At 42.4% G+C, this 23,531-nt stretch overlaps 1 protein-coding gene across 1 annotated transcript in view; it reads right to left on the bottom strand.

Annotated features, from left to right (window-relative positions):
* SNRPC (small nuclear ribonucleoprotein polypeptide C) overlaps nt 1-23,531 on the bottom strand; it is a 57,088-nt gene that overhangs the window by 5,272 nt on the left and 28,285 nt on the right. The window contains exons 3-5 of the mRNA XM_044288170.1: nt 19,041-19,149; nt 3,513-3,602; nt 3,309-3,413 (exon numbers count right to left, since the gene is read on the bottom strand). Of these exons, the coding sequence (XP_044144105.1) occupies nt 3,309-3,413; nt 3,513-3,602; nt 19,041-19,149 (304 nt within the window). The remainder of the gene's footprint in view (nt 1-3,308; nt 3,414-3,512; nt 3,603-19,040; nt 19,150-23,531) is intronic.

The raw sequence follows: 23,531 nt of genomic DNA, 5'->3' as shown, positions 1-23,531 counted from the left end.
GTGAACCCTTGGATTTAATAACGGGTTAAACCTCCTTTGGCAGCAATAACTTCAACAAAACGTTTCCTGTAGTTGCAGATCAGACTTGCACAACGGTCAGGACTAATTCTTGACCATCCCTCTTTACAGAACTGTTTCAGTTCAGCAATATTCTTTGGATGTTTGGTGTGAATCGCTTTCTTGAGGTCATGCAACAGCATCTCAATCGGCTTGAGGTCAGGACTCTGACTGGGCCACTGCAGAAGGCGTATTTTCTTCTGTTTAAGCCATTCTGTTGCCGATTTACTTCTATGCTTTGGGTCGTTGTCCTGTTGCAACACCAATCTTCTGTTGAGCTTCAGCTGGTGGACAGATGGCCTTAAGTTCTCCTGCGAAATGTCTTGATAAACTTGGGAATTTATTTTTCCTTCGATGATAGCAATCCGTCCAGGCCCTGACGCAGCAAAGCAGGCCCAAACCATGATGCCCCCACCACTATACTTCACAGTTGGGATAAGGTTTTGTTGTTGGTGTGCTATGCCTCTTTTTCCCACACAGTGTTGCGAGTTTCTTCCAAACAACTTAACTTTGGTTTCATCTGTCCACGGAATATTTTGCCAGTACTGCTGTGGAACATCCTGGTGCTCTTGTGCAAACTGTAAACGTGCAGCAATGTTTTTTTTGGGACAGCAGTGGCTTCCTCTGTGGTATCCTCCCATGAAATCCATTCTTGTTTAGTGTTTTACGATTTGTAGATTCGCTAACAGGGATGTTAGCATATGCCAGAGACTTTTGTAAGTCTTTAGCTGGCACTCTAGGATTCTTCTTCACCTCATTGAGCAGTCTGTGCTGTGCTCTTGCAGACATCTTTACAGGATGGCCACTCCTAGGGAGAGTAGCAGCAGTGCTGACCTTTCTCAATTTATAGACAATTTGTCTTACCGTGGACTGATGAACACCAAGGCTTTTGTAGATACTTTTATAACCCTTTCCAGCTTTATGCAAGTCAACAATTCTTAATCGTAGGTCTTCTGAGAGCTCTTTTGTGCGAGGCATCATTCACATCAGGCAATGCTGGCAGGGCAGCTGTAACCAATACCTCCAATCTCATCTAATTGATTGGACTCCAGTTGGCTGACACCTCACTCCAATTAGCTCTTGGAGATGTCATTAGTCTAGGGGTTCACATACTTTTTCCACCTGCAGTGTGAATGTTTACATGGTGTGTTCAATAAAAATATGGTAACATTTAAATTCTGTGTGTGTTATTAGTTTAAGCAGACTGTGATTGTCTATTGTTGTGACTTAGATGAAGATCAGATCACATTTTATGACCAATTTGTGCAGAAATCTATATCATTCCAAAGGGTTCACATACTTTTTCTTGCAACTGTATGTAGAGCTGGCTCACTACTGTGACCTGTGTCATCTTCTCCTCCAGATCTTTTTTTTTTATCATAATCATATGTATTTTAAAATTTGGCAACTAAAATTTTAATTTGTCACCTGCAGTCCTATGTAACAGCCCAGATAACAATAGTTCACTGTGTTATGTGGGGTGTTACATAGAACTGCAGGTAATATCATGAAATCTGTACTCAGAGTTATGAGATTGTGGGTGTCTGACCCCTGGCACCCCCACCAATCAGCTGTTTGAGGAGACCACGATGTCAAAGTGAGCACCGCAGCCTCTTTGCTCCTTTTACCAAGCATAGCTCTGTCCATTTGATAGCACTGTGCTTGGTATTCTAGATCAGAACCAATAACTCAGATGAGACAGAGCTGCACCTAGACCATGTGAACAATGTCATATGGCCAAGGAAGAGACTTTGGCGCTTACAAAGCAAAACAGCCAAAACGGTCACTATGAAAACCTCATCATGGCCTTTTGTCAATATCACTCCTAAGGTTGCTTTTAAGCAATTTATAAATTATGTATTTCTTGATCTCCTGTCTGTGTAGTGGTCTATTTGGACACCATGATCTTCTCTCCTGATATTATTTTGCATCTGAGACATGTAGTATAGTACGTACATCACTTGAGAGAACTAATTGTATGCAGCTTGAAGAGCCTCTCTACCATTCCTGGGTTTTAATCTCTGATCGTGCTTCCGAGATGGACCCTGAGAAGTCAACAGCTGACCTAGGCTGGCCTTGTTCTACAGGCCTGTAGGCTATCCAGCCGTTCTTGGCCTTTCCCAAATAATTACAGATTATCCCTCATTTTCCACCCTGGCTATCCCCATCTCCACACACATCTGCAAAGGGGTAAATGCTAAGGAGTGAACACTAGAGGCTTCTTCCTCATCTAAGATTTTGCATCACCCAGATGTCTCTAGGCCTTCTTAGAGGTGGATGCAACTTCCATGGAAGCTGGAGCTGTTCTAACACAGATAAGTTCATCCATTAAGATGGTCACCTGTTGGTTCTTCTTAAAGTCTTTGTCCTCTGCAGAATGCAATCATGGCAAAGAGGAAGTGGGGGTCCTGGCCTGGGGGCACTGATCTAAAGTTTCTGTTCACTTTGGTCTCCATAAGACCGCTAGCCTGATAACCTGACATTACTGGTGGCCAATGACTTCTAAGGAGTTGGCAATTTTGTTGCTTCCTGTTCTACTTGTGCCCAGAACAAGACAGTAAAAACACAGATCTTCAGGACATTTACTAACTTTTTCAGTGCCCAAGACCCCATGGCAACATATTGCTATGGACTTTATCATCAATCTGCCTTTTTCCCTTGGGATGCACTGTAATCTAAGTGGTGGCCAACCAACTTTAAATATGCATGTTTTATACCTGTCTGGTCTTCTTTCTGCCAGTCAGCTGGCCAGCTTGCTCCTGACATTCTCAGGTTGAATGGTTTGCCCCTTCCCATCATGTCTGATTGAGGAGTGCAGTTCATTTCCATGTTCTGGAAAGCTATCTGTAAACTGCTCAATATCAAACTGGACTTTAAAAGGCCAAGTGTAGTGCATCAATAAGGGTTTGGTGAACCATTTGCAACACTTCACTTTCTTACAATAACCATCCCAGTGGGTCAATCAGCAAGACCCCTTTCTTCAGTGTATGGTTGCCAATTCCTCTTCCTTACCTACCACCTAACGAGTATAGTTGCACTATGACTCTCTAACGAAGTCAGAAAGAAGGGTCAGGGATTTTGGATACTTTTACTCTCAAAGGAGACAGGCCACCACTAGATGCGGCTGACAGAGGCTTACTCGCCCATCCCTATTGAGAACACATGCATTCTTGGCTAAGATTGGGTTATCATGATAACTAATTAGGTTACAGTGGGCTTGGTGTGCAGGTCAATAAAATGTAACAGCTCACCATGTCCTACTGGCATCATTCCTGGTGGAGGAGGTCCCATCATTGGCATCATTGGAGGGCCTGCCATTGGAGGTCCTGGCATCATACCAGGACGTGGAGGGCCACCTGCAAGAGAAAAAAAATATAAAAATATATGAGCCATACAATGTATTTAGATAACAATATGGAATCGATCACATAAGCTAGGAAACAAAATATACTTACCTAAGCTAGGCGGTGGTGGGATCATGGCACTTCCAGTAGGTGGGGCAGCAAAAGGTGTGGGTGGTATCTTCCCCTGCTGAAAAGCAGCAGCTGAAAAAGAATAAGTAGCATTAGAATATATATATATATATATAATGGTAATATAGATCTAAAACAGAGATACTGCTAATAAATGTATTATTCTTCAGCCCATTAGCACAGGTAACCATGTACATTTCAATATGGTGAGTTTACTCACCTTGTGCATCCTCCTGCTAATGCATACTCCTTTTGGGCCCCTTTTTACCAGGTGATCAGCACACTGACCTGTGGATTCCTGTGCTGGCCAGAATTATTCTTTACTATGAAAGTCGATAAGATGGTCTCATAGATGCCAGGAAAGTAAACATGGTGCCCTGTACTAATGGGAAATCGAATACTACATTATCAGAGTATAGCTTTAATACAAACATAGGGGCACTTTTGTTAAAACTGGTGTTTTAAGCACCTAAACTTGTGGTTGATCCGCTGGAGTGATGAAGAGGCGCCGGCCTATTCATAAACTTCAGCGTATCCTCTGCTAGTTCTAAATGTAAGACCTCTTCCAAGCCACAGTACAGAAGCGTATAAGGCCCACTCTCTAGGCTTGGTCTCATGGGCAACTGTTTGTTTGAAACTGACAGTTCACAATACAATACAGCAAATGTTGAAGTTCTATGGTGGGACTAAAAAAAAAAAAAAGTGTTTTCTTAAAATAAAAAATAGAAGTGTAAAAAAAAAAAAAAAAAAAGCCCCACTTCTTATACTAAAGCCTTTCAGCATAGTATAAAAATAAAAAAAATATAAAAAATTATAAAAAATATTAAGTATAAAATAAAAAATATACATATTAGGTATCACACATCCATAGCAACCAGTTCTACAGAATTATGATATGATCTACCTCATTATGTAAACTGTAAAAACAAAAAAGGATGCCAGAAAAGCATTTGGTCACCTAACAAAAATACTAATGTCGATCAATCAAAAAGTACAATGTACCCCAAAATGACACCAATAAAAACATCCTCATCCTGCCAAAAATGAGCCCTCATACAAGAGCACGGCAAGAAAAAGAAAATATTGCTTGAGGAAAAAAAAAAAAAAAAAAAAAAAAAAGAAAAAAAACTCTTCTAGAATGTTACAGACTGTAAAGTGTAAAAAAAAAAAAAAAAAAAAAAAAAAATACTATGTAAATTTGGAAACTTTAAATTGTACTGACCAGCAGAATACCATGACATTTTACACCTAAGCCCTCTAATACATTCAGGCAAAAGAATAGGGTCGCAAACAGTTTTTCTAAATACAGCAAACACAGCATATTAAGTGGGCAGAATGGGCTCAACATACTGGGCACTGAAATAGTATATTTAACTTTGTATCAACTGCTGTGGGGTTAAAATGTTCACAATACCCCTTGGCAAATTCTGTGAGGACATTTCTAAAATGGGGTCAATTCCCTCCCCCTCTTCTAAACCCTGCAGTGTGCCCAAAAGGCAGTTTACGACAACATACATCATTTTTCCAGGGTACGAAAGTACAGTAACAAGATGTGTGGTACTTCTTTTCCCATCATTTGAGAAAATTAAATACATTTAATCCAAAACAACATATAGTAAAAAAAAAATATAAAAAAAAAAATTTAAGAAAGGTCTGTTGGGATCTAAGCAATAATACATCTTTACACTAGAGGGGTGTCGTTTCCAAAATAGGGTACTTTTTTGGGGAGTTTCCAAAGTAGGGGTACCTCAGGATATCTTCAAATGCAATATGGTGCCTAAAAACCATTCTAGTGAAATCTGCCCTCCAAAAGCCTATAGCATCCGTTCCCTTCTGAGCCCTGTTGTATGGCCATACAGCAGTTTATAACCACATGAGGTGTTGCCGTGCTTAGGATAAAATGAGTAAGGGCCCTTTCACACTTGCGTTGTCCGGATCTGGCGTGTGCTCCACTTGCCGGAATTACACGCCGGATCCGGAAAAACGCAAGTGTACTGAAAGCATTTGAAGACGGAGCCGTCTTCAAAATGCGTTCAGTGTTACTATGGCACCCAGGACGCTATTAATGTCCTGGTTGCCATAGTAGGAGCGGGGAGCGGTATACTTACAGTCCGTGTGGCTCCCGGGGCGCTCCAGAATGACGTCAGAGCGCCCCGTGCGCATGGATGACGTGTTCCATGTGATCCATGCGCTTCGGGCGCCCTGACGTCACTCTGGAGAGCCACACGGGCGGCAAGTATGCTGCTCCCCACTACACTTTACCATGGCTGCCAGGACTTTAGCGTCCCGGCAGCCATGGTAACCACTCTAAAAAAAAAAAAAAAAAAAAAAAAAAAGCTAAACGTCGGATACGGCAAGGCGCCGAAACAACGTTTAGCTTAAGGATCAATGCCTTTCAATGGGTATTAATTACGGATCCGGCCTTGCGCCAAGTCTTCAGGATTTTTGGCCGGAGCAAAAAGCGCAGCATGCTGCGGTATTTTCTCCGGCCAAAAAACGTTCTGTTCCGAAACTGAAGACATCCTGAACGGATTTCTCTCCATTCAGAATGCATTAGGATAATCCTGATCAGGATTCTTTCGGCATAGAGCCCCGGCGACGGAACTCTATGCCGTATCCGGACAGCGCAAGTGTGAAAGGGCCCTAAGAAATTGTGAGGCGTTTTTTCTCCTGTCATCCTTTGTTAAAATGAAACGTTTGGGGCTAAAAAATTTCAGTCAAGTATTTCTAAATTCTATGAAGAGCCTGTTAGATCAAAACACTCATTATACCACTTAATTCCTGTTGAAGCAACCAAATGGCCAAAAAACTAAAACCCAAAAAAAAAAAAAATCTGTAAATTACAAAAATGGGCATTATAACCATTACACATTATGTAATGACACATTACAAAAAATAAAGTTAAGTTACACCAACACCACATATGGGATATTTCTGGGGAGATATATATATATATACACACATATACAAAAAAAAAAAAAAAATACCTAGTAGCCATTGGCTATTGAACTGAAAAATTTAGGAGCCGAATCAAAATTTTGGTATCGTGACAACGCTACACCGATCAGATCGGCATAGGGTTGTTTTGATACCAAAATTTTGATTCGCTTTTGTCACCATAAAAAAGTATTGCGATACTCAATACCGTGCAAAAAAAATAAATAAAAGCCGCGTGCATTTCGCATTTTATGAAACATTTGGCCCATAATAGAACAGTCCTATCCTATTTTTTGGGGTGACAAGGTGACTAGAAAATGGCGAATGCTCACCGCATAGGAGATATATTTTTATAATTTAATAGTTTGGACAGCGCTATGTAATATGTTTATTTATTGTTTACATATTTTATATGTAAAATTGGGAAAGGGGGGATTTAAACTTAATATTTTAGGGTACTTTCACACTAGCGTTTTTCTTTTCCGGCATAGAGTTCTGTCACACAGGGGCTCTATACCAGAAAAGAACTGATCAGGCATATCCCCATGCATTCTGAATGGACAGCAATCCGTTCAGGATGCATCAGGATGTCTTCATTTCAGTCATTTTGACTGATCAAGAAAAGATAAAACCGCAGCATGCTACGGTTTTATCTCCGACCGAAAAAAATGGAAGAGTTGCCTGAATGCCGGATCCAGCATTTTTTCCCAAGCAAGTGCGGATGCGGTGCGATTTTCACTCATGGTTGCTAGGATGAAAGTCTATTCACTGTATTATTTTCCCTTATAACATGGTGTCTAGGTCTGTGCGCAATCCGCAAACAAAAAAACTAAAACAATTAGGAATACAAAATAAGGTTATGCGCATGTAGCCCAAGATGGATAGTGGGTCATGTGAACAGACATATCACTGAGCCTTCTCCATTCAAACACACTTAACTAAACTCTCAACAGTGTATTTGAATAGAGGAGAGTGATTTGACTCGTTACATGACCCTTCATCACCACCAATTTTATAAACAGGACCTTGGCTGGACAGCACAAAAGACTTGACCAACATTATAGCATACCTTCTGAAATATAGACAATGGTGTAGAATATCAATAAAAGCTGTATTAGTATGTGCCATATATTTCTCACATTCATCAACAGTAAAAAGAAAGTGGCCAACCCTTTTACAGGGAAACGTGCCAAATATTTAACGCCATTTAACCCCTTAACGCATTTGGATGTAACTACGTCCAAATTGCAAGTGACTTACTGCATTTGGACATAGTCACATCCAAACTGCTTACCGTGGCTGTGACACTATAAAGTGTCACAGCCTCGAAGTCTCCGCTCTTTGAGAGCAGACACCAGGGATGCCAGCAAGGGACCAATCAGAGTAACGCCTTGCCAGCAAGCGATCCGAATGGTTAGTCTCTAGACTAAGGATAACCGTTTGGAGCGCGGCACTGTAAAAATGCCGGTTTCAGGCTGTGATCTCCACTCTGGAGATCGCAGCCTGAAATAGGGCAAGACCCCCTGTGTGCCACCGTGCCCCTGATGATTTCCGTGCCCCCTCAGGGCCTTTTGTCAATGCCCCACAATGCCATCATTTCCTCCCTTCCCCTGATTCCCTCTGCTCCTCTGTGCCAGCATTGATTGATCATCAAGAACAGAGCCGCTGCCATCAGCAGAGAATGCCTGCTGTAATTTACAGCTGACACTCTGCTGCACCGGCCAAAATCAGTGCCGACACCGAACTCAGCCGTTTAACCCATTAGATACTGTGGCCAGTAGCCGCCTGCGGCATCTATGGTGCTGAGAGGGAGTGCCCCCTCTTCCATCAGGCCACCGATGCTGCAATAACAGCAGCCAGAGGGTCTTATCAGCCTTAGGTCTGATGCACACAGCAGTGTTCCGCGGCCGAGAGCGGTCTGTGGTAAAACGGCCTGGATTTCTGTTGAGAGAGCAGGAGCGCATGGAGTCACTGGTTGCTGACGCCATGCGCTTGATGCTGCCGCTGCACTACATTAATACACTATACGAGTGTATTACTGTAGTGCAGTGGCGGCATGAAGCGCACAGAGTCATAACAACCAATGACGCTGTGTGCTCCTGCTCTCAACAGGAATCCAGGCCATGTTACCACGGACCGCTCTCGGCCGCGGAACACGGCTGTGTGCATGAGGCCTTAGTGTAAGTGTAGCACCGATATAAAGTACATTGAAATAGATGACTATTGCAATGCACTGTATAGCCATCAGGCCCACTGGATCTTCATTAAAAAATAACAAAATTCAATTGAAAAAAGTTGAAAAAAATAAAGATAAAAACATAATTGGTAACGCCGCATCCGTAATGACCTGATCCATAGAAGTATCATTTTAGTTAGGGTACTTTCACACTTGTGTTGTTGGATTCTGGCAGGCAGTCCGGCAATCTGTATGCAAATTGATACACTTTGTAGACTGATCCGGATGCGGATCTCACAAACGCATTGCAATACCAGATCAGTCTCTCCGGTTTTCATCCGGAAAAATGGATCCGGTATTTATCTCCTTGACATTTTTAAAAAGGTCTGCGCAAGCGCAGACCGCAAAATCCGATACGTTTTTTCCAGAACACTTGGGGCGAAATCCGGCATTAATGCATTTCATTGGAAAATAATGCCGGATCCGGCATGTGTCCTGAAATTTTGAATGGAGAAAATACTGCAGCATACTGCAATATTTTCTCCGTCCAAAAACTGAACTGAAGATGCTCTCCATTCAGAATGCATTAGGATAAAACTGATCAGCTTTTTTCCGGTATTGAGCCCCTAGGACGGAACTCAATAGCGGAAAAGTTTAACGCAGGTGTGAAAGTACCACAACTCCGCTCGGCGAACACCCAAAAATGTTTTATTAAAAATAATGTAAAGTGAGGGACCTCAACAAAAATATAAACAAGTGATCAAAAATTTATATGTACCCCATAAAAACTAAAAACACTGACAAAATTGCCATTTTTGCCCAATTCACCTCCACAACATTTTTTATAAAAAGTGATAAAAAAATAAATAAAAATAAAAAAGTCATATGTACCCCAAAATGATACCAATAAAAACTACAGCCCTCAAACAGCTACATTGGTACAAACAAAAAGTAAAAAAGTTATGGACTTTATTATATGACAATGCAAAATACAATTTTTTGGTATTAGTAAAACAATATTTACTGCAAGAGTCAACCCATAAAAATTATTAACACTGACAGAATTGCTATTTTTACCCACTTCATCTCCACAAATTTTTTTTTATAAAAAGTGATCAAAGGTCTTATGTACCCCATTGATACCAATAAAAACTACAGCCCGTTCTGCAAAAAACAAGCCCTCACACAGCTACATTGGAGAAAAATAAATAAAAAGGTCATCGCCCCTAAAATCTATTTCTATCTCTCCTGTCTCTTTCTTTGCTGATTGTAGTCAAGTACCTGTGGTGACATCACTCCGGTCATCACATGGTCCGTCACATGATCTTTTACCATGGTGATGGATCAAGTGATGACCGGAGTGACATCACCACAGGTCCTTGACTACAATCAGCAGAGAAAGACAGGAAAGGTGCCGGCTACGCGAGCAAGTGGATTAAGGAGAGTTAAATAATTTATTATTTTTCTTTAACCCCTCCAGCGCTATTTTACTATGCATTCAGAATGCTATTATTTTCCCTTATAACCATGTTATAAGGGAAAATAATAATGATCGGGTCTCCATCCCGATAGTCTCCTAGCAACCGTGCGTGAAAAATCGCACCGCATCCGCACTTTCTTGCAGATGCTTGCGATTTTCACGCAACCCCATTCACTTCTATGGGGCCTGCGTTGCGTGAAAATCACCGCTTGTGTGCACAGCCCCGTAGAAATGAATGGGTCCAGATGCAATGCGTTCACATCACACATTGCACCCGTGCGGAATACTCACCCGTGTGAAAGGGGCCTTAAAGAGGACCCTTCATCAGTTTAGCCCTAGTCTAATTATGGTCTTCCCTTATAGGGCGGCCCCCACTGATGCCATGGCACTTTTTTTTCAAAGACACCCCCCCCCCCCCCTTCCTTCGTCCACTATTGACCCCGCTGATTTCTGCACCTTATATTTTAATGAGCCGATTCTGGCTGTGAGTGCATCCAATTCGTGCGCACCGCTCTTAGCCAGGGAGAATTAGCTTCTCCTTGGCTAAGAGCGGTGCGCTCTGATTGGATGCGTTCACAGCCAGGGAGAAGAGAATCGCCCCCAGCGAAACTACGAGTATCCGCCTAGTATAACCAGGGCGGCTTATAATATAAGGCGCCGAAATCAACGGGGCCAAGGGCGGGAGTGCCATGGCATCAGTGGGGGCCGCCCTATAAGGCAAGACCATAATTAGACCAGGGCTAAACTGACCAAAAGGTCCTCTTTAACCCCTTAGGGACCCATGACGTAACGGTACGGCATCTATAGACGGGCGGTGATCGGAACATAGTGCCTGCTCAAATCATTGAGCAGGCACCACGGCTAAATGCGCGGGGGACCCGTGACCCCCCCCCCCCCGTGTCAATTGCGGCTTTTTACCTGGTGCGGCGGCTGTGGTGGAAGGCAGCGCGATGCCTAAGGAAAGCATCGCGCTGCCTTCCGGTGAAGAGCCTGTGAGATCCAGCCCCCTGGATCTCAAAGGCTGGAAGCTGTACGAGTAATATACAGTATATTACTCATACAGCCAATGCATTCCAAAACAAAAGTATTGGAACGAATGGTAAAGGATTAGACTCCCAAAAGTTCAAGTCCCAAAGTGGGACAAAAAATTAAGTGAAAAAAAAAAACATAATCACATGACCTAACCCCTCAGATGAACGCCGTAAAAAATTAAAACTGTGCTAAATAAACCATTTTTGTCACCTTACATCACAAAAAGTACAACAGCAAGCGATCAAAAAGGAGTCTGCCCCCACAATAGTACTAATCTAACAGTCACCTCATCCCGCAAAAAATTAGCCCCTACATGAGACAATCGCCCAAAAAAGAAAAAACTATGGCTCAGAATATGGAGACAAACTTTTTTTTGTTTAAAAAAAAAAAAAAAAAAAAAAAAAAAAAAAAGCTGTTATTGTGCAAAACTTACATAAATAAAAAAGTATACATATTTGGTATCGCTGCGTTCGTATCGACCGGCTCTATACAAATATCACTTGACCTAACTCCTCAGATGAACACAAAAAAAAAATAAAAAAACTGTGCTAAACAAACAATATTTTGTCACCTTACATCACAAAAAGTGTAATAGCAAGCGATCAAAAAGTCACACGCACCCCAAAATAGTGCCAATAAAACAGTCATCTCATCCCGCAAAAATCATACCCTACCCAAGGCAATCGCCCAAAAACTGAAAAAATTATGGCTCTCCGACTATGGAAACACTAAAACATGATTGATTTTTTTTTTGCTTCAAAAAAGAAATCACTCTTTAAAACTTACATAAAAAAAATAAAAAAAAGTAAACATTAGGCATCGCTGCATCCGTGACAACCTGGTCTATAAAAATATCACATGATTTAACCTGTCAGATGAATGTTGTAAATAACAAAAAATAAAAAACTGTGCCAAAACAGCCATTTCTTGTCATCTTGCCTCACAAAAAGTGTAATATAATATAGTAGGGATCGACCGATATAGATTTTTTAGGGCCGATACCGATAATTTGTGAACTTTCAGGCCGATAATTTATACCGATATTCTGGGAATTTTCATTTTTGGAGAAAAAAATGCCTACACAAATCTGCTGAAAATTTATGTTTATTGTTAATGTGTATTTTTTTTTGTAAATCTTTTTTTCATTTATACTTAATATTTTGGTGTTTTATTTTTTTACTTTTCTTGTTTTTCAAATTTTTTAGCCCCGTTAGGGACTAGAACCCTTGTCCTATTCACCCTGATAGATCTCCATCAGGGTGAATAGGAGCTCTCACTGTCCCTGCTGCTCTGTGCACACAGCCGCATGGAGCTTACCATGGCAGCCAGGGCGTCCTGGCTGCCATGGTAACCGATTGGAGCCCCAGCATTACACTGCTGGGGCTCCGATCGGAGGAGCAGGGGAGAGGGGATCCGCTACACTACCAATGATTAATACAGGGTGGGGGGCGCACCGCGCCACCAATGTTTTTAATGTGGGGGTGGGGGGCGCACTATTAATATACTGGGGAGCTTGGGGGGGGGGGGGGGCACACTGCACCACCAGTGAGTAAAGGGGTTGTCCAAGTTATATTTATTGATGACCTATCCTCAGGATAGGTCATCAATATCAGATCGGAGGGGTCCGACACCCGGAACCCCCTCCGATCAGCTGTTTGAAGAAGAGACTCGCACGGTGTCAGCGCTGCCTCCTCTTCACCGTTTACCTTCTAGCCGTTGCATCTGCAGTGTAATTACACTTAACCGTCCCATTCATTTCAATAGGAAGGCTTGGGTGTAATTACACCTGCTTACCACTGCAGATGCAACGGCTAGAAGGTAAACAGTGAAGAGGAGGCAACGCTGACACCGTGCGAGTCTCTTCTTCAAACAGCTGTTCGGAGAGGGTGTCGGACCCCCTCCGACCTGATATTGATGACCTATCCTGAGGGTAGGTCATCAATAAATATAACTTGGACAACCCCTGGGGGGCGCACTGTGCCACCAATGAAGTTAAATCTCTCATTTATTCATATACAGGAGGCGGGAGCTGCAGAATGACATAGCCGGCTCCCGACCTCTATGAGCGGTAGCTGCGATCCTCGGCACCTGAGGGGTTAACCGAGGATCGCAGCTACCGCTCATAGAGGTCGGGAGCCGGCTATGTCATTCTGCAGCTCCCGCCTCCTGTTCAATTTGAATGAATGAGAGCTCTCTCTTCATTGGTGGCGCAGTGGCCACAACCCCTCCCCTTCTCTTGTCCCCTGTCCTCCCATTGGCTGCAGCAACACAGGGGAAGGGAGACACTGCTCCTTCTCCCCTGTGCTGCTGCTGAGGGAACACGGAGAGCGCTGAGAGTAGCGCGATCTGTGTTCCCAGTACGTTATTGGTATATCGGCAAAATAAATGCCGATACTGATAACAGTCAAAATCTTCAATATCGGCCGATAATATCGGTAAAACCGATAATCGGTCGATCCCTAATATAGATTAGATCTAGGGCTAGGTAGGACCCTGTCCCATAGAAGACTCCACTCAGCAAATACGAGCCTAACTGCGTACCTGAACCGTTTGGACCTATACAGACGGGAGTAGTTTGGACAAAACTGTATCCACTGATCTGGTAAGAATATTCCATATCAGTATAGGGAATGTCCATCAACAGGTACAACATTTATCACTGTTAATTTATGAATATAGATAGTGTTTCCCCATTATTTTAAGAACAAACTTAGTAAAAGTTATGTTTTAAAGCAAGCAATAGCCCAACAAAGTGTTTTTGATATAATTGTGCTGAGGCCCAAATAGTTGTATTTCAATTAATAAACAACACCTAGAATTTTGTGTACTAATATAGAGCAACCAAAAATCATATGTACCCTAAACTAGTACCAACAATACTGACACCCTATTCCGTAGTTTCTAAAATGGGGCCACTTTTTTGGAGTTTCTACTCTAGGGGTGCATCATGGGGGCTTCAAATCGGACATGGTGTTAAAAAAAAAAAAAAAAAAAAAAAAGTCCATCAAAATCTGCCTTCCAAAAACCATATGGCATTCCTTTCCTTCTGCGCCCTGCCATGTGCCCGTACAGCTGTTTACGACCACATATGGGATGTTTCTGTAAACTACAGAATCAGGGCCATAAATATTAGTTTAGCTGTTAACCCTTGCTTTGTAACTGGAAAAAAGAAAATATTAAAATGGAAAATCTGCAAAAAATGTGAAAATTTGAAATTGTATCTCTATTTTCCATTAATTCTTGTGGAACACCTAAAGGGTTAACAAAGTTTGTAAAATCAGTTTTGAATACCTTGAGGGGTGTAGTTTATAGAATGGGGTCATTTTTGGGTGGTTTCTATTATGCAAGCCTCGCAAAATGACTTCAAACCTGTACTGGTCCCTAAAAATAAGGTTTTTTGAAAATTTCTGAGCCTTGTAACATCCCCAAAAAAAATAAGATAGAATTCCCAAAATGATCCAAACATGAAGTAGACATATGGGGAATGTAAAGTAATAACTATTTTTGGAGGTATTACTGTGTATTATAGAAGTAGAGAAATTGAAACTTGGAAATTTGCTATTTTTTATTATTTTTTTTACAGATTTTTGGTAAATTTGGTATTTATTTTATAAATAAGTTTTTTTTTTTTTTACTTCATTTTACCAGTGTCATGAAGTACAATATGTGACAAAAAAGAATCTCATAATGGCCTGGATAAGTCAAAGCGTTTGAAAGTTATCAGCACTTAAAGTGAAAATGTCAAAGTACGTAAGGTGAAATAGGGCCGAGTCCTTAAGGGGTTAATCGTGTCTGTATGTGTGAGCTATTCCCTCCCTTCTGCTTCTTTGCTGTGTTATGTGAATCAGAGTCTCCAAATAAAACACAGCACGTGTAGAAGGAAGTCATTTTCTCTATGTATTACTATGGAACACTCAATGCCAGTCTCATGAGAATGAATAGAGAAGTAACTGACATCCTGTCCTGTGTTAGTTGGAGAGCGAAGAGTTGGTCACATGAGGGCTAAAAATTAAAATGGGGAGGATAACTCACAAATACAGTCACTGATAAGATGATTACAATCACTACATATTGCAGCCCTAGCATGATGCAGCAAGCGATTATTTTAGTATTTTGCAGATTTTTAACTATTACTATTTTTAATCAAGTACTCTAATAAGAAAAAAATAACTGTTTTCCTTTATAAAAACTCAGAACCCCAGCCATCAGTCTCAAACACCTTTGTTCCCACCCTGTGCGATCAGCTCCACTATCCCCCAGTGCCACCAGCACCCCCCCCCTTCCCAAAGTACAATCAGCTGCCACATCAGTGCCATCAGCTAAAACAAACTCATCGGATGAAATGATAATCTGACATGTCCAGAAGTCTGCAGACAGATCTCCAGAATGGAGATAATCTAGAAAGAATCCTAAGCCCTTTGGTACTGCTTAGGGATTGGTGACACCATTACTGGCATGGGCTGTGGTTTCAGGTAACTTGTAGGACAGGGCCAAATGAGTTTAAAGGGGAACTCCAGAAGAACAATCATGCAGCGATGGCCTGGAGCCACACCATAAGCTCCATTCATTCTGTAAGGCCTCTTGTACACAAACGTGTGCTGCCCGTTGCCGTATTGCAGACCGCAATAAGTGGGCACTGTTCCATGTGCATTCCGCATCACGGATGCGAACCCAAATCCGGAGATGTGGAACAGTGCGGGCCGGAAGCACGGAAAGGAACCCTTACGTAGTGCTTCTGTGGTGTTCTGTAAAAAGCGAGAATTTGTCCTATCTTTATGCGGCATCAGCTTCTAATCGGCGGGGGTCCGACACCCGGGACCCCCGCCGATCAGCTGTTTGAGAAGGCAGCGGCACTCCAGCAGCGCCGCTGCCTTCTCACTATTTACTGCCGGGCCGCCCGCCCACTGACGTCACGACTTGTATCAACTAGAGTGGGCGCGGCTAAGCTCCATTCAAGTGAACAGAGCTTAGCCGCGGTTTTACCTTTTGCCTAAATCAGTTAATAAGACTGAACTAAGGACATCCTGATGGATTCCTGAACATATTTCTCTCCATTCAGAATGCATGGGGATATGCCTGATCAGTTCTTTTCCGGTATAGAGCCCCTGTGACGGAACTCTATGCCGGAAAAGAAAACCACTAGTGTTGTCACGATACCAAAATTTGGATTTGGTTTCGATTTGGTGACTAAAAATGTAATTTGGCTCCGAAATTTTTCAGTTCAGGAGCCAATGGCTACTAGGTATTTTTTTTTTGGGTCTGGAGCACCAATTTTACAAATAAAATATATAAACAATAAATAAACCAACATAGCCACGCCCGAAAAGTCCAAACTATTAAAATATAAAAAAATCTGCATGATTCACCATTTTTTTAAAATGCACGTGGCTTTTTTTTTTTTTTTTTTGCGTGGTATCGAATATCGCAATACTCTATGGTATCGAAACCGAATCAAAATTTTGGTATCCCAACAACTAGTTGTCACACATGTATGTCAGAAGGTCGTTCAGGCCAGAGCCCGCCTTTAATCAGGAGGCTCTGAGGAGCCATCAACATGTTAGACCAAATCCTCCGGCAATGTGCAGGAAGGAGGACACAGCCTCCCTCCATGGCTGGTACGTAGTTTCCAGTCTCCGTTCCGATGTCCCAGAATCCCAGCCGGCTTTGTTGTCTCCGTGAACCCAGCTAGCCAGCCGTGCCAGCCAACGGCGGGCTCCGGTGTGGTCCGCGTCCCTCCCAGTATAAGCCCCCAGTGCACGGGCCACACCTCCCCATCGCTGCGTCTCTTTTCTTTTAGGTTGCGGTTGTCAAGAAGAGCTGCCGGCAACCAATCACAATCTGGAGCGCCAGGACCCCAGGAAGAGCTGGTTGCAGATTTGCCTGAGAGGGTGTGGTACAAATGATGGGGATGTGAGGCGGGTCAAGTGACCACTGGAGTGAGACGCTGAGAGCGGTGCAGTTATTATACTGTACGGGAGAAGCAGGTGACCACAAAGCGGTGAAAAATAGCGAGCGCTTCACTCACATGACAAATGAATCCTCGATGCAAAAACTTTGCATCTAGGATTTTTGTGCGTCTATTTACTCGATTCAAAGACTCGTTTCAGCCCTACATCATGCACCTTTTTAACAGGTCAGAGAATAAAAATTGTTTGTGGCAGTGATACTTTAAATTAGTTATTTCTGGTGACAAACCCTTTAAACTGGCTGACATTAGCGATGTGCTAATGTCAGCTGAACCCAACTAGCCTACTCCTAGTTTTATCCATGCCCCCGTTACTTCTGGGAGAACAGAGACTCTAGGAACAGGAGCAACACATCCTTTTTTTAATCAGTTTTTATTTTCTGATTGTAGATTTTTTTATTCAATTTCCTAAACTTAATCATGGGGGCGGTGTGCCTGAGCTGTTCTTAGCAGCATTTAGAAAGCGTTAAGAAAATTGCTTTACAGCAGCCACATGGGCCATAGACAAAATGGTTAGGTGAAGACCTCACTGACTTAGGCTGGGTTCACACCCGAGCGTTTTACAGCGCGTTCCTACGCGCTGTAAAACGCACAACAGGCAAGAACCAATGATTCCCTATGGGAATGGTTCTCACCTGGGCGTTTTACAGTGCGTATGATTGCGCTGTAAAACGCCCGACGCTCAAACAAGTGCTTGAGCTTTTTTTGGGCGTTTGTCGCGCGTTCCCGCACATAGAAATTCGGGAACGCGCGACAATGTGTGAACGGCAATCTCTGTATGCGCGATTGTAAACGCCCGTACAATCGCGCATACAGAGCGCTCGTTTCCGAACGCTCAGGTGTGAACCCAGCCTTAGGGTGCATTCACACAACCGTAAGTGTTTCACGGTCGGCAAATTGCAGAGCTGTAAAATACGGATACCGGCCGCGTGAGTTCCGCATTTCGTGGACCGCACATGGCCAGTGCTATATAGAGAATGCCCAATTGCGGACAAGAATAGGACATGCTTCATATTTTTTGCGAGGCCGCGGAACGGAACAACGGATGCGGACAGCACCCGTTCCGCTAAATTGGAGAACAGATGTGAATCCATTCATACGGTCGTGTGAATACACCCTTACACTGATGAGCAAAAGAGTAACAATGCTTTAAAAACGTATGATTGTCAAGCTCCATATCTCACCTTCCACTACAGTTTCGAATGTGTGACTACCATCATTTTATAGACAGACAATCTTGGCCATTTAATTTCAAATGTTAGGAGCAAAATAGTAAAAATGCAGTTACAAGAAAAGAATCTGCTAAATAGTTGCAAGTCCAATTTATATATATGAGATAGCCAAGATGACTGTCTATGAAATGATTGTAGTCTCCCATTTGAAGCTGTAGTAGATGGTGAGAAATGGAGCCTAAAAGTCAAAAGTTCAAAACATTGTTACCCTTTTGCTTGTCTGTGGATATGCTTTGTGACCTGTGCAGACATCACTGTACAAGGAAAGAATAGATAAGCTTTGGGGAAAAAAAAAAAAAAAAAAAAAAAACACCCACTGTGAATGGTGGTTCCCATCTCATCTATACACAGAGGTGATATAATGAAAGTCGAATTAGAATTATAGAGAAGGTAACTGCAGTAAAGTGACTTGTATAGATAAAGAAGTGGTACCTATATTGTTTTTTGCTTAAACATACCGGTAGATATTAACAAACATCAAAAAAATCTTTAAAAAGATATCAAACATAAAAACGTGACGTAAACATTTTCTGTTGACATTATTCCCTTTGAACTCTGTTCCCCTTCACAGATTGTTTTTAGGTTCAGATGATACTTGGTCTCAAATGCAGACTCTACTACAGCAGTATTTGTAGGAAATCAGGATACTGTACAAAGTTAAACCGCTCTCCTTTAAGAAGCTACTTACTAGTTTTATCAATTAAACTCTGAGCTTGCTCCTCCATCCATTTTTGATAGTAATCTTTAACGTTTTCCTTGTGCTTTCTTCCACTGCAGTGAGTCTTGCGGACTGATGGCTAGATAATCAAGGAAGGTTTCAGGTATAATGTTAATAATAAAACACTAAAAAGCAACTTTATTTGGCGTATAATTGTTGATACATATTGTTAAATTTGCCAACACTTCACAGAACGAACAAACACTAAATAAATGTAACCTTTATTTCTTATTCAGCAAATTGAATAAGAAACAAAAAGTTATGTTTTGTTTCATATGCTGGTGGTTCTGTGACTCCGACAGCCGACTGGTCGCACCTGTGATACAAAAAAAAAAAAAAAAGGGGGGGGGCTGCTCCATTCTGATCGGATAGTTAACTGATTACAGGTGGTCTGACTGCTAAGATCACCATCAATCACAAGAACGGGGTCCTGTGCCTCTAGTTTGAATGGATTGGTGGTCACGCATGTGAGCTGCAGCTCTATCCAAAGTCCACAGGACCAATGTAGCAAAGGAGCAATGTACTTGGCTGCCTCCATCAGTCCTATAGAGATTAGAGTTGCACCGGGTATCGATACCCAATCAATATACTTTTAGACCCGGACCGATAAGATACCAGATCTTACCATTTACCGATACGAGGCTGTGCAGCCTAGTATCAGTTAGAGAACATGGCACGCGCCATGATCTCTTCACCAGCACAGTAAAGAAGAGGAAGAGGACTGTGGCCACTGCACCACCAATAAATGTAAAACACATTAATTCAAGTATAGGAAGTGGGTGCCAACAGCGGTATCACATACCTGGCACTTGGCCTCAATAACAATGCAGCACCTGAGAAGTTAATTGCCAAGGTTCGGCAGATTGCATTCCCTGTTATTGAGACCCGCTGCCTATACTTTAATGTGTGTTACATTCATTGGTGGCGCAGTGCGCCCCCCCCCCCATTGTTATATTCATTGGTGGAAGTGGCCGCAGGGTTCCCTCCCCTCCATTGGTGGAAGTTCCGATTGGAGCGGCAATCGGTTACCATGGCAGCCAGGACGCTACTGAAGCCCTGGCTGCCATGGTAAGCTCCCTGCTGCTGTGTGTACTATGCACACATGCGTGACCACTAATGCATTCAAACTAGAGGCACAGGACCCAGTTCTTGTGATTGATGGTGATGTTAGTCAGACCACCTGTAAATCAGACAGTTAACTATCCGATCAGAATGGAACAGCCCCTTTAACCGGTGTATCACAGGGCTAATAGTTATAAAAAAATATATATATAAATAAATACTGAAGTCTAACATCGCCCCCTTTCCCAATTTTACATGTAACATTTATAAACAATAAAAAATAACCATATTACATATCGCCACACCTGCAAAAGTGCAAACTATTAAAAATAATTTCCTATGTGGTGAACGCCATAACAGAAAAAAAAAAAATATCAAAAACTGAGTCGCCATTCTTAGTCTCCTTGTCCCCCCCAAAAATAGGATAGGACTCTATTATGGGTTGGACGTTCTATAACATTTTTTGAACATTTTAAAAAATATCGCATGGTATCGAATATCGAAATATAATCAAAATGTTTTTATCATGACAACCCTAACAGATTCAATGGAGCAAAAAACTGTTCATGCATGGCGAGACCACCAATTCATTCGTTCTGGTTAACAGTAAGTGTCCCAGCAGTCAAACTTCTAGTGGTTACTGTCAGAACTTTTGAGTATAAAAAAAAATCCATCATAATACAAGTCCTATACAGGTTATGAATAGAACATTAAGAGAAGCCATTTTGGTCCGATTTTGTCTCATTCAAGAGGGTAAGGCTACTTTCACACTTGAATTTGGGGTTCCGCTTGCGAGATCCGTTTGAGGGCTCTCACAAGCGGCCCCGAACGGATCCGTTCATCCCAAATGCATTCTGAATGGATAAGGATCCGTTCAGAATGCATCAGTTTGGATCCGTTCCGCCTCCATTCCGTTCTGGAGGCGGACACCAAAGAGCTGCTTGCAGCGTTTTGGTGTCCGCCAGGCCGTGCGGAGCCAAACGGATCCGTCCTGACTTACAATGCAAGTCGATGGGGACGGATCCGTTTGACGTTGACACAATATGGTGCAATTGCAAACGGATCTGTCCCTCATTGACTTTCAATGTAAAGTCAGGAGTCCCAATTAATATACCATCGGACCGGAGTTTTCTCCAATCAGATGGTATATTTTAACTTGAAGTGTCCCCATTACCATGGGAACGCCTCTGTTAGAATATACCATCGGATTTGAGTTAGATCGCGAAAACTCAGATCTGACAGTATATTCTAACACAGAGGCGTTCCAATAGTGATGGGGACGCTTCAAGTTAGAATATACTAAGAACTGTGTGCATAACTGCCCCCTGCTGCCTGGCAGCACCCGATCTCTTACAGGGGGCTGAGATCCGCACAATTAACCCCTCAGGTGCTGCACCAGAGGGGTTAATTGTGCAGATCTCAGCCCCCTGATCGGGTGCTGCCAGGCAGCAGGGGGCAGACCCCCCTCCCTCCCCAGTATTAAAAGCATTGGTGGCCAGTTCGACACCCCCCCCCCTGCCTCCCCAGTATTAAAAGCATTGCACAGACCTGTCACTTACCAGTAGGAGGAGCGCCGACCGGCCGCAGACAGCGCAGGCAAGTATAAGCTAAGTAACCATGGCAGCCAGGACTGCAGTAGCGTCCTGGCTGCCATGGTAACCGATCGGAGCCCCAGCGATTAAACTGGGACTCCGCTGCCGCTCCACTGTCACCAATGGTGGGGGGGGGGGGGGGGGGGGGGGTTAGCCTGTGGCCACTGCCACCAATGCTTTTAATACTAGGTGGTGGGGGGAGGGGGGGAGCTGCACTGGCAGCACCGCGTGCGGCACCTGAGGGGTTAATTGTGCAGGATCACAGCCCCCTGTAAGAGAGAGATCGGGGGGCAGTTATGTACACAGTTCTTAGTATATTCTAACTTGAAGCGTCCCCATCACCATGGGAACGCCTCTGTGTTAGAATATACTGTCGGATCTGAGTTTTCAAGATCTTGAAACTTATATCTGAAAAAGCTGTTATGCAGACGGATCCGCACTGAACGGATACCATTATTTGCATTTATAGGTGCGGATCCGTCTGTGCAGATACCAGATGGAGACGCACCTAGCGCAAGTGTGAAAGTAGTCTAATATACATTCAAACCCTTGTGAATCACCAACTCGAGATTACACTTGTGCAAAGACTTGTTTATAAAACTTAGGAAGGTTTGCATAGTCTGCTCTTGTGTGAGAAGAAATTTAGAGGGGTCTAATAAAATGTATTTACCCACATAAGACACTGAAGTAGAAGTGTGTGGGTTTTAGGTTAGTTGAAATGGATAAAAAGACTCATTTTCTTTGGGGTTTTATATTAACATATGAGTGGATTTAGATTTTTATATAATCAATTTAAATGTGTGATTTATATAACTAAGGCCTCATGCACACAGTTGTTTTTCCCAACCTCCGTTTAGTTTTTTTCAATGGGTTAGTATAAAACAGGCTGATAGTTCATCCGTTTGTGTTCCGTGTCCGTTGTCAGTGTTTCCCTTCAGCAAAAAAAAATATAATAGTGCAAGTCCTGCTTTTTTCACATTTGCAGACAGACAAGAATAGGCATTTATTACAAGGGATCTGTGAAAAAACAGATCCGCCAAAAAAAAAAAAAAAAGAAGGATGCCGCATCCGGTTTTTTTAGCGGACGCACAATTTGCAGATGCAAAAAACAACTGTCGTATGCATGAGGCCCAAGTGTGGTAATTATAGATATATTCATTTTAAGGTTAGAATTGAGGTAGAAATTCCTATGTAAGTTAATGATCTATTTCCCTGTATATTTCTTGAATCGAGAAATGTGGACACAGGTGATCATAAACAAACCCTGTCTTTTAACCAAACAATGACCACAAGTGTTGTAGTGTGTGTTTGGAATGAATTAAGTTTAGTCAGAGATTTAGAAAGACTAGATGTTTTACAAAAGTCATTGTCTCGTTCCAGTCTCTTCAAGGTCTGTATGAAACCTTAGTTAAATGTTATCCCTTCTTCAAATTAATAAGAATATAAAAACAGAAAATAGCTATAATTGCCAAAGACTTTTAAATGGAGCCTTGGTGCCACCTAGTGTTAGGATAAAAATTAAGGAACGTATTGCAAACTCACTAGGGGAGATCCTACTAGTTATAAAGTGATGTCACTAGTTGTTGATTAAACTAGACCAGTCCCATTTTAGATGGGATAAAAAGATGGCATGGGCTGAAAGAGGGATCGGCTTCTTGAATCAGCTTGGGATGGTCATCTTGAAGAAAACATCTTGAAACCTGAAGATATCTTGATTAGTGTTGAGCGAACTTGTGTTTTAAGTTCGGGTTATCGAAGAATCGCGTTATGGATTCTAAATTCCGTTACGGTCCGTGGTAGCGGAATC

Source organism: Bufo gargarizans, chromosome 3 (genome assembly GCF_014858855.1).
Source record: "Bufo gargarizans isolate SCDJY-AF-19 chromosome 3, ASM1485885v1, whole genome shotgun sequence".
NCBI classification, from domain to species: Eukaryota; Metazoa; Chordata; class Amphibia; order Anura; family Bufonidae; genus Bufo; species Bufo gargarizans.
Note: the sequence above shows the minus strand (reverse complement) of the source record. Positions and strands in the feature narration are given on the sequence as shown.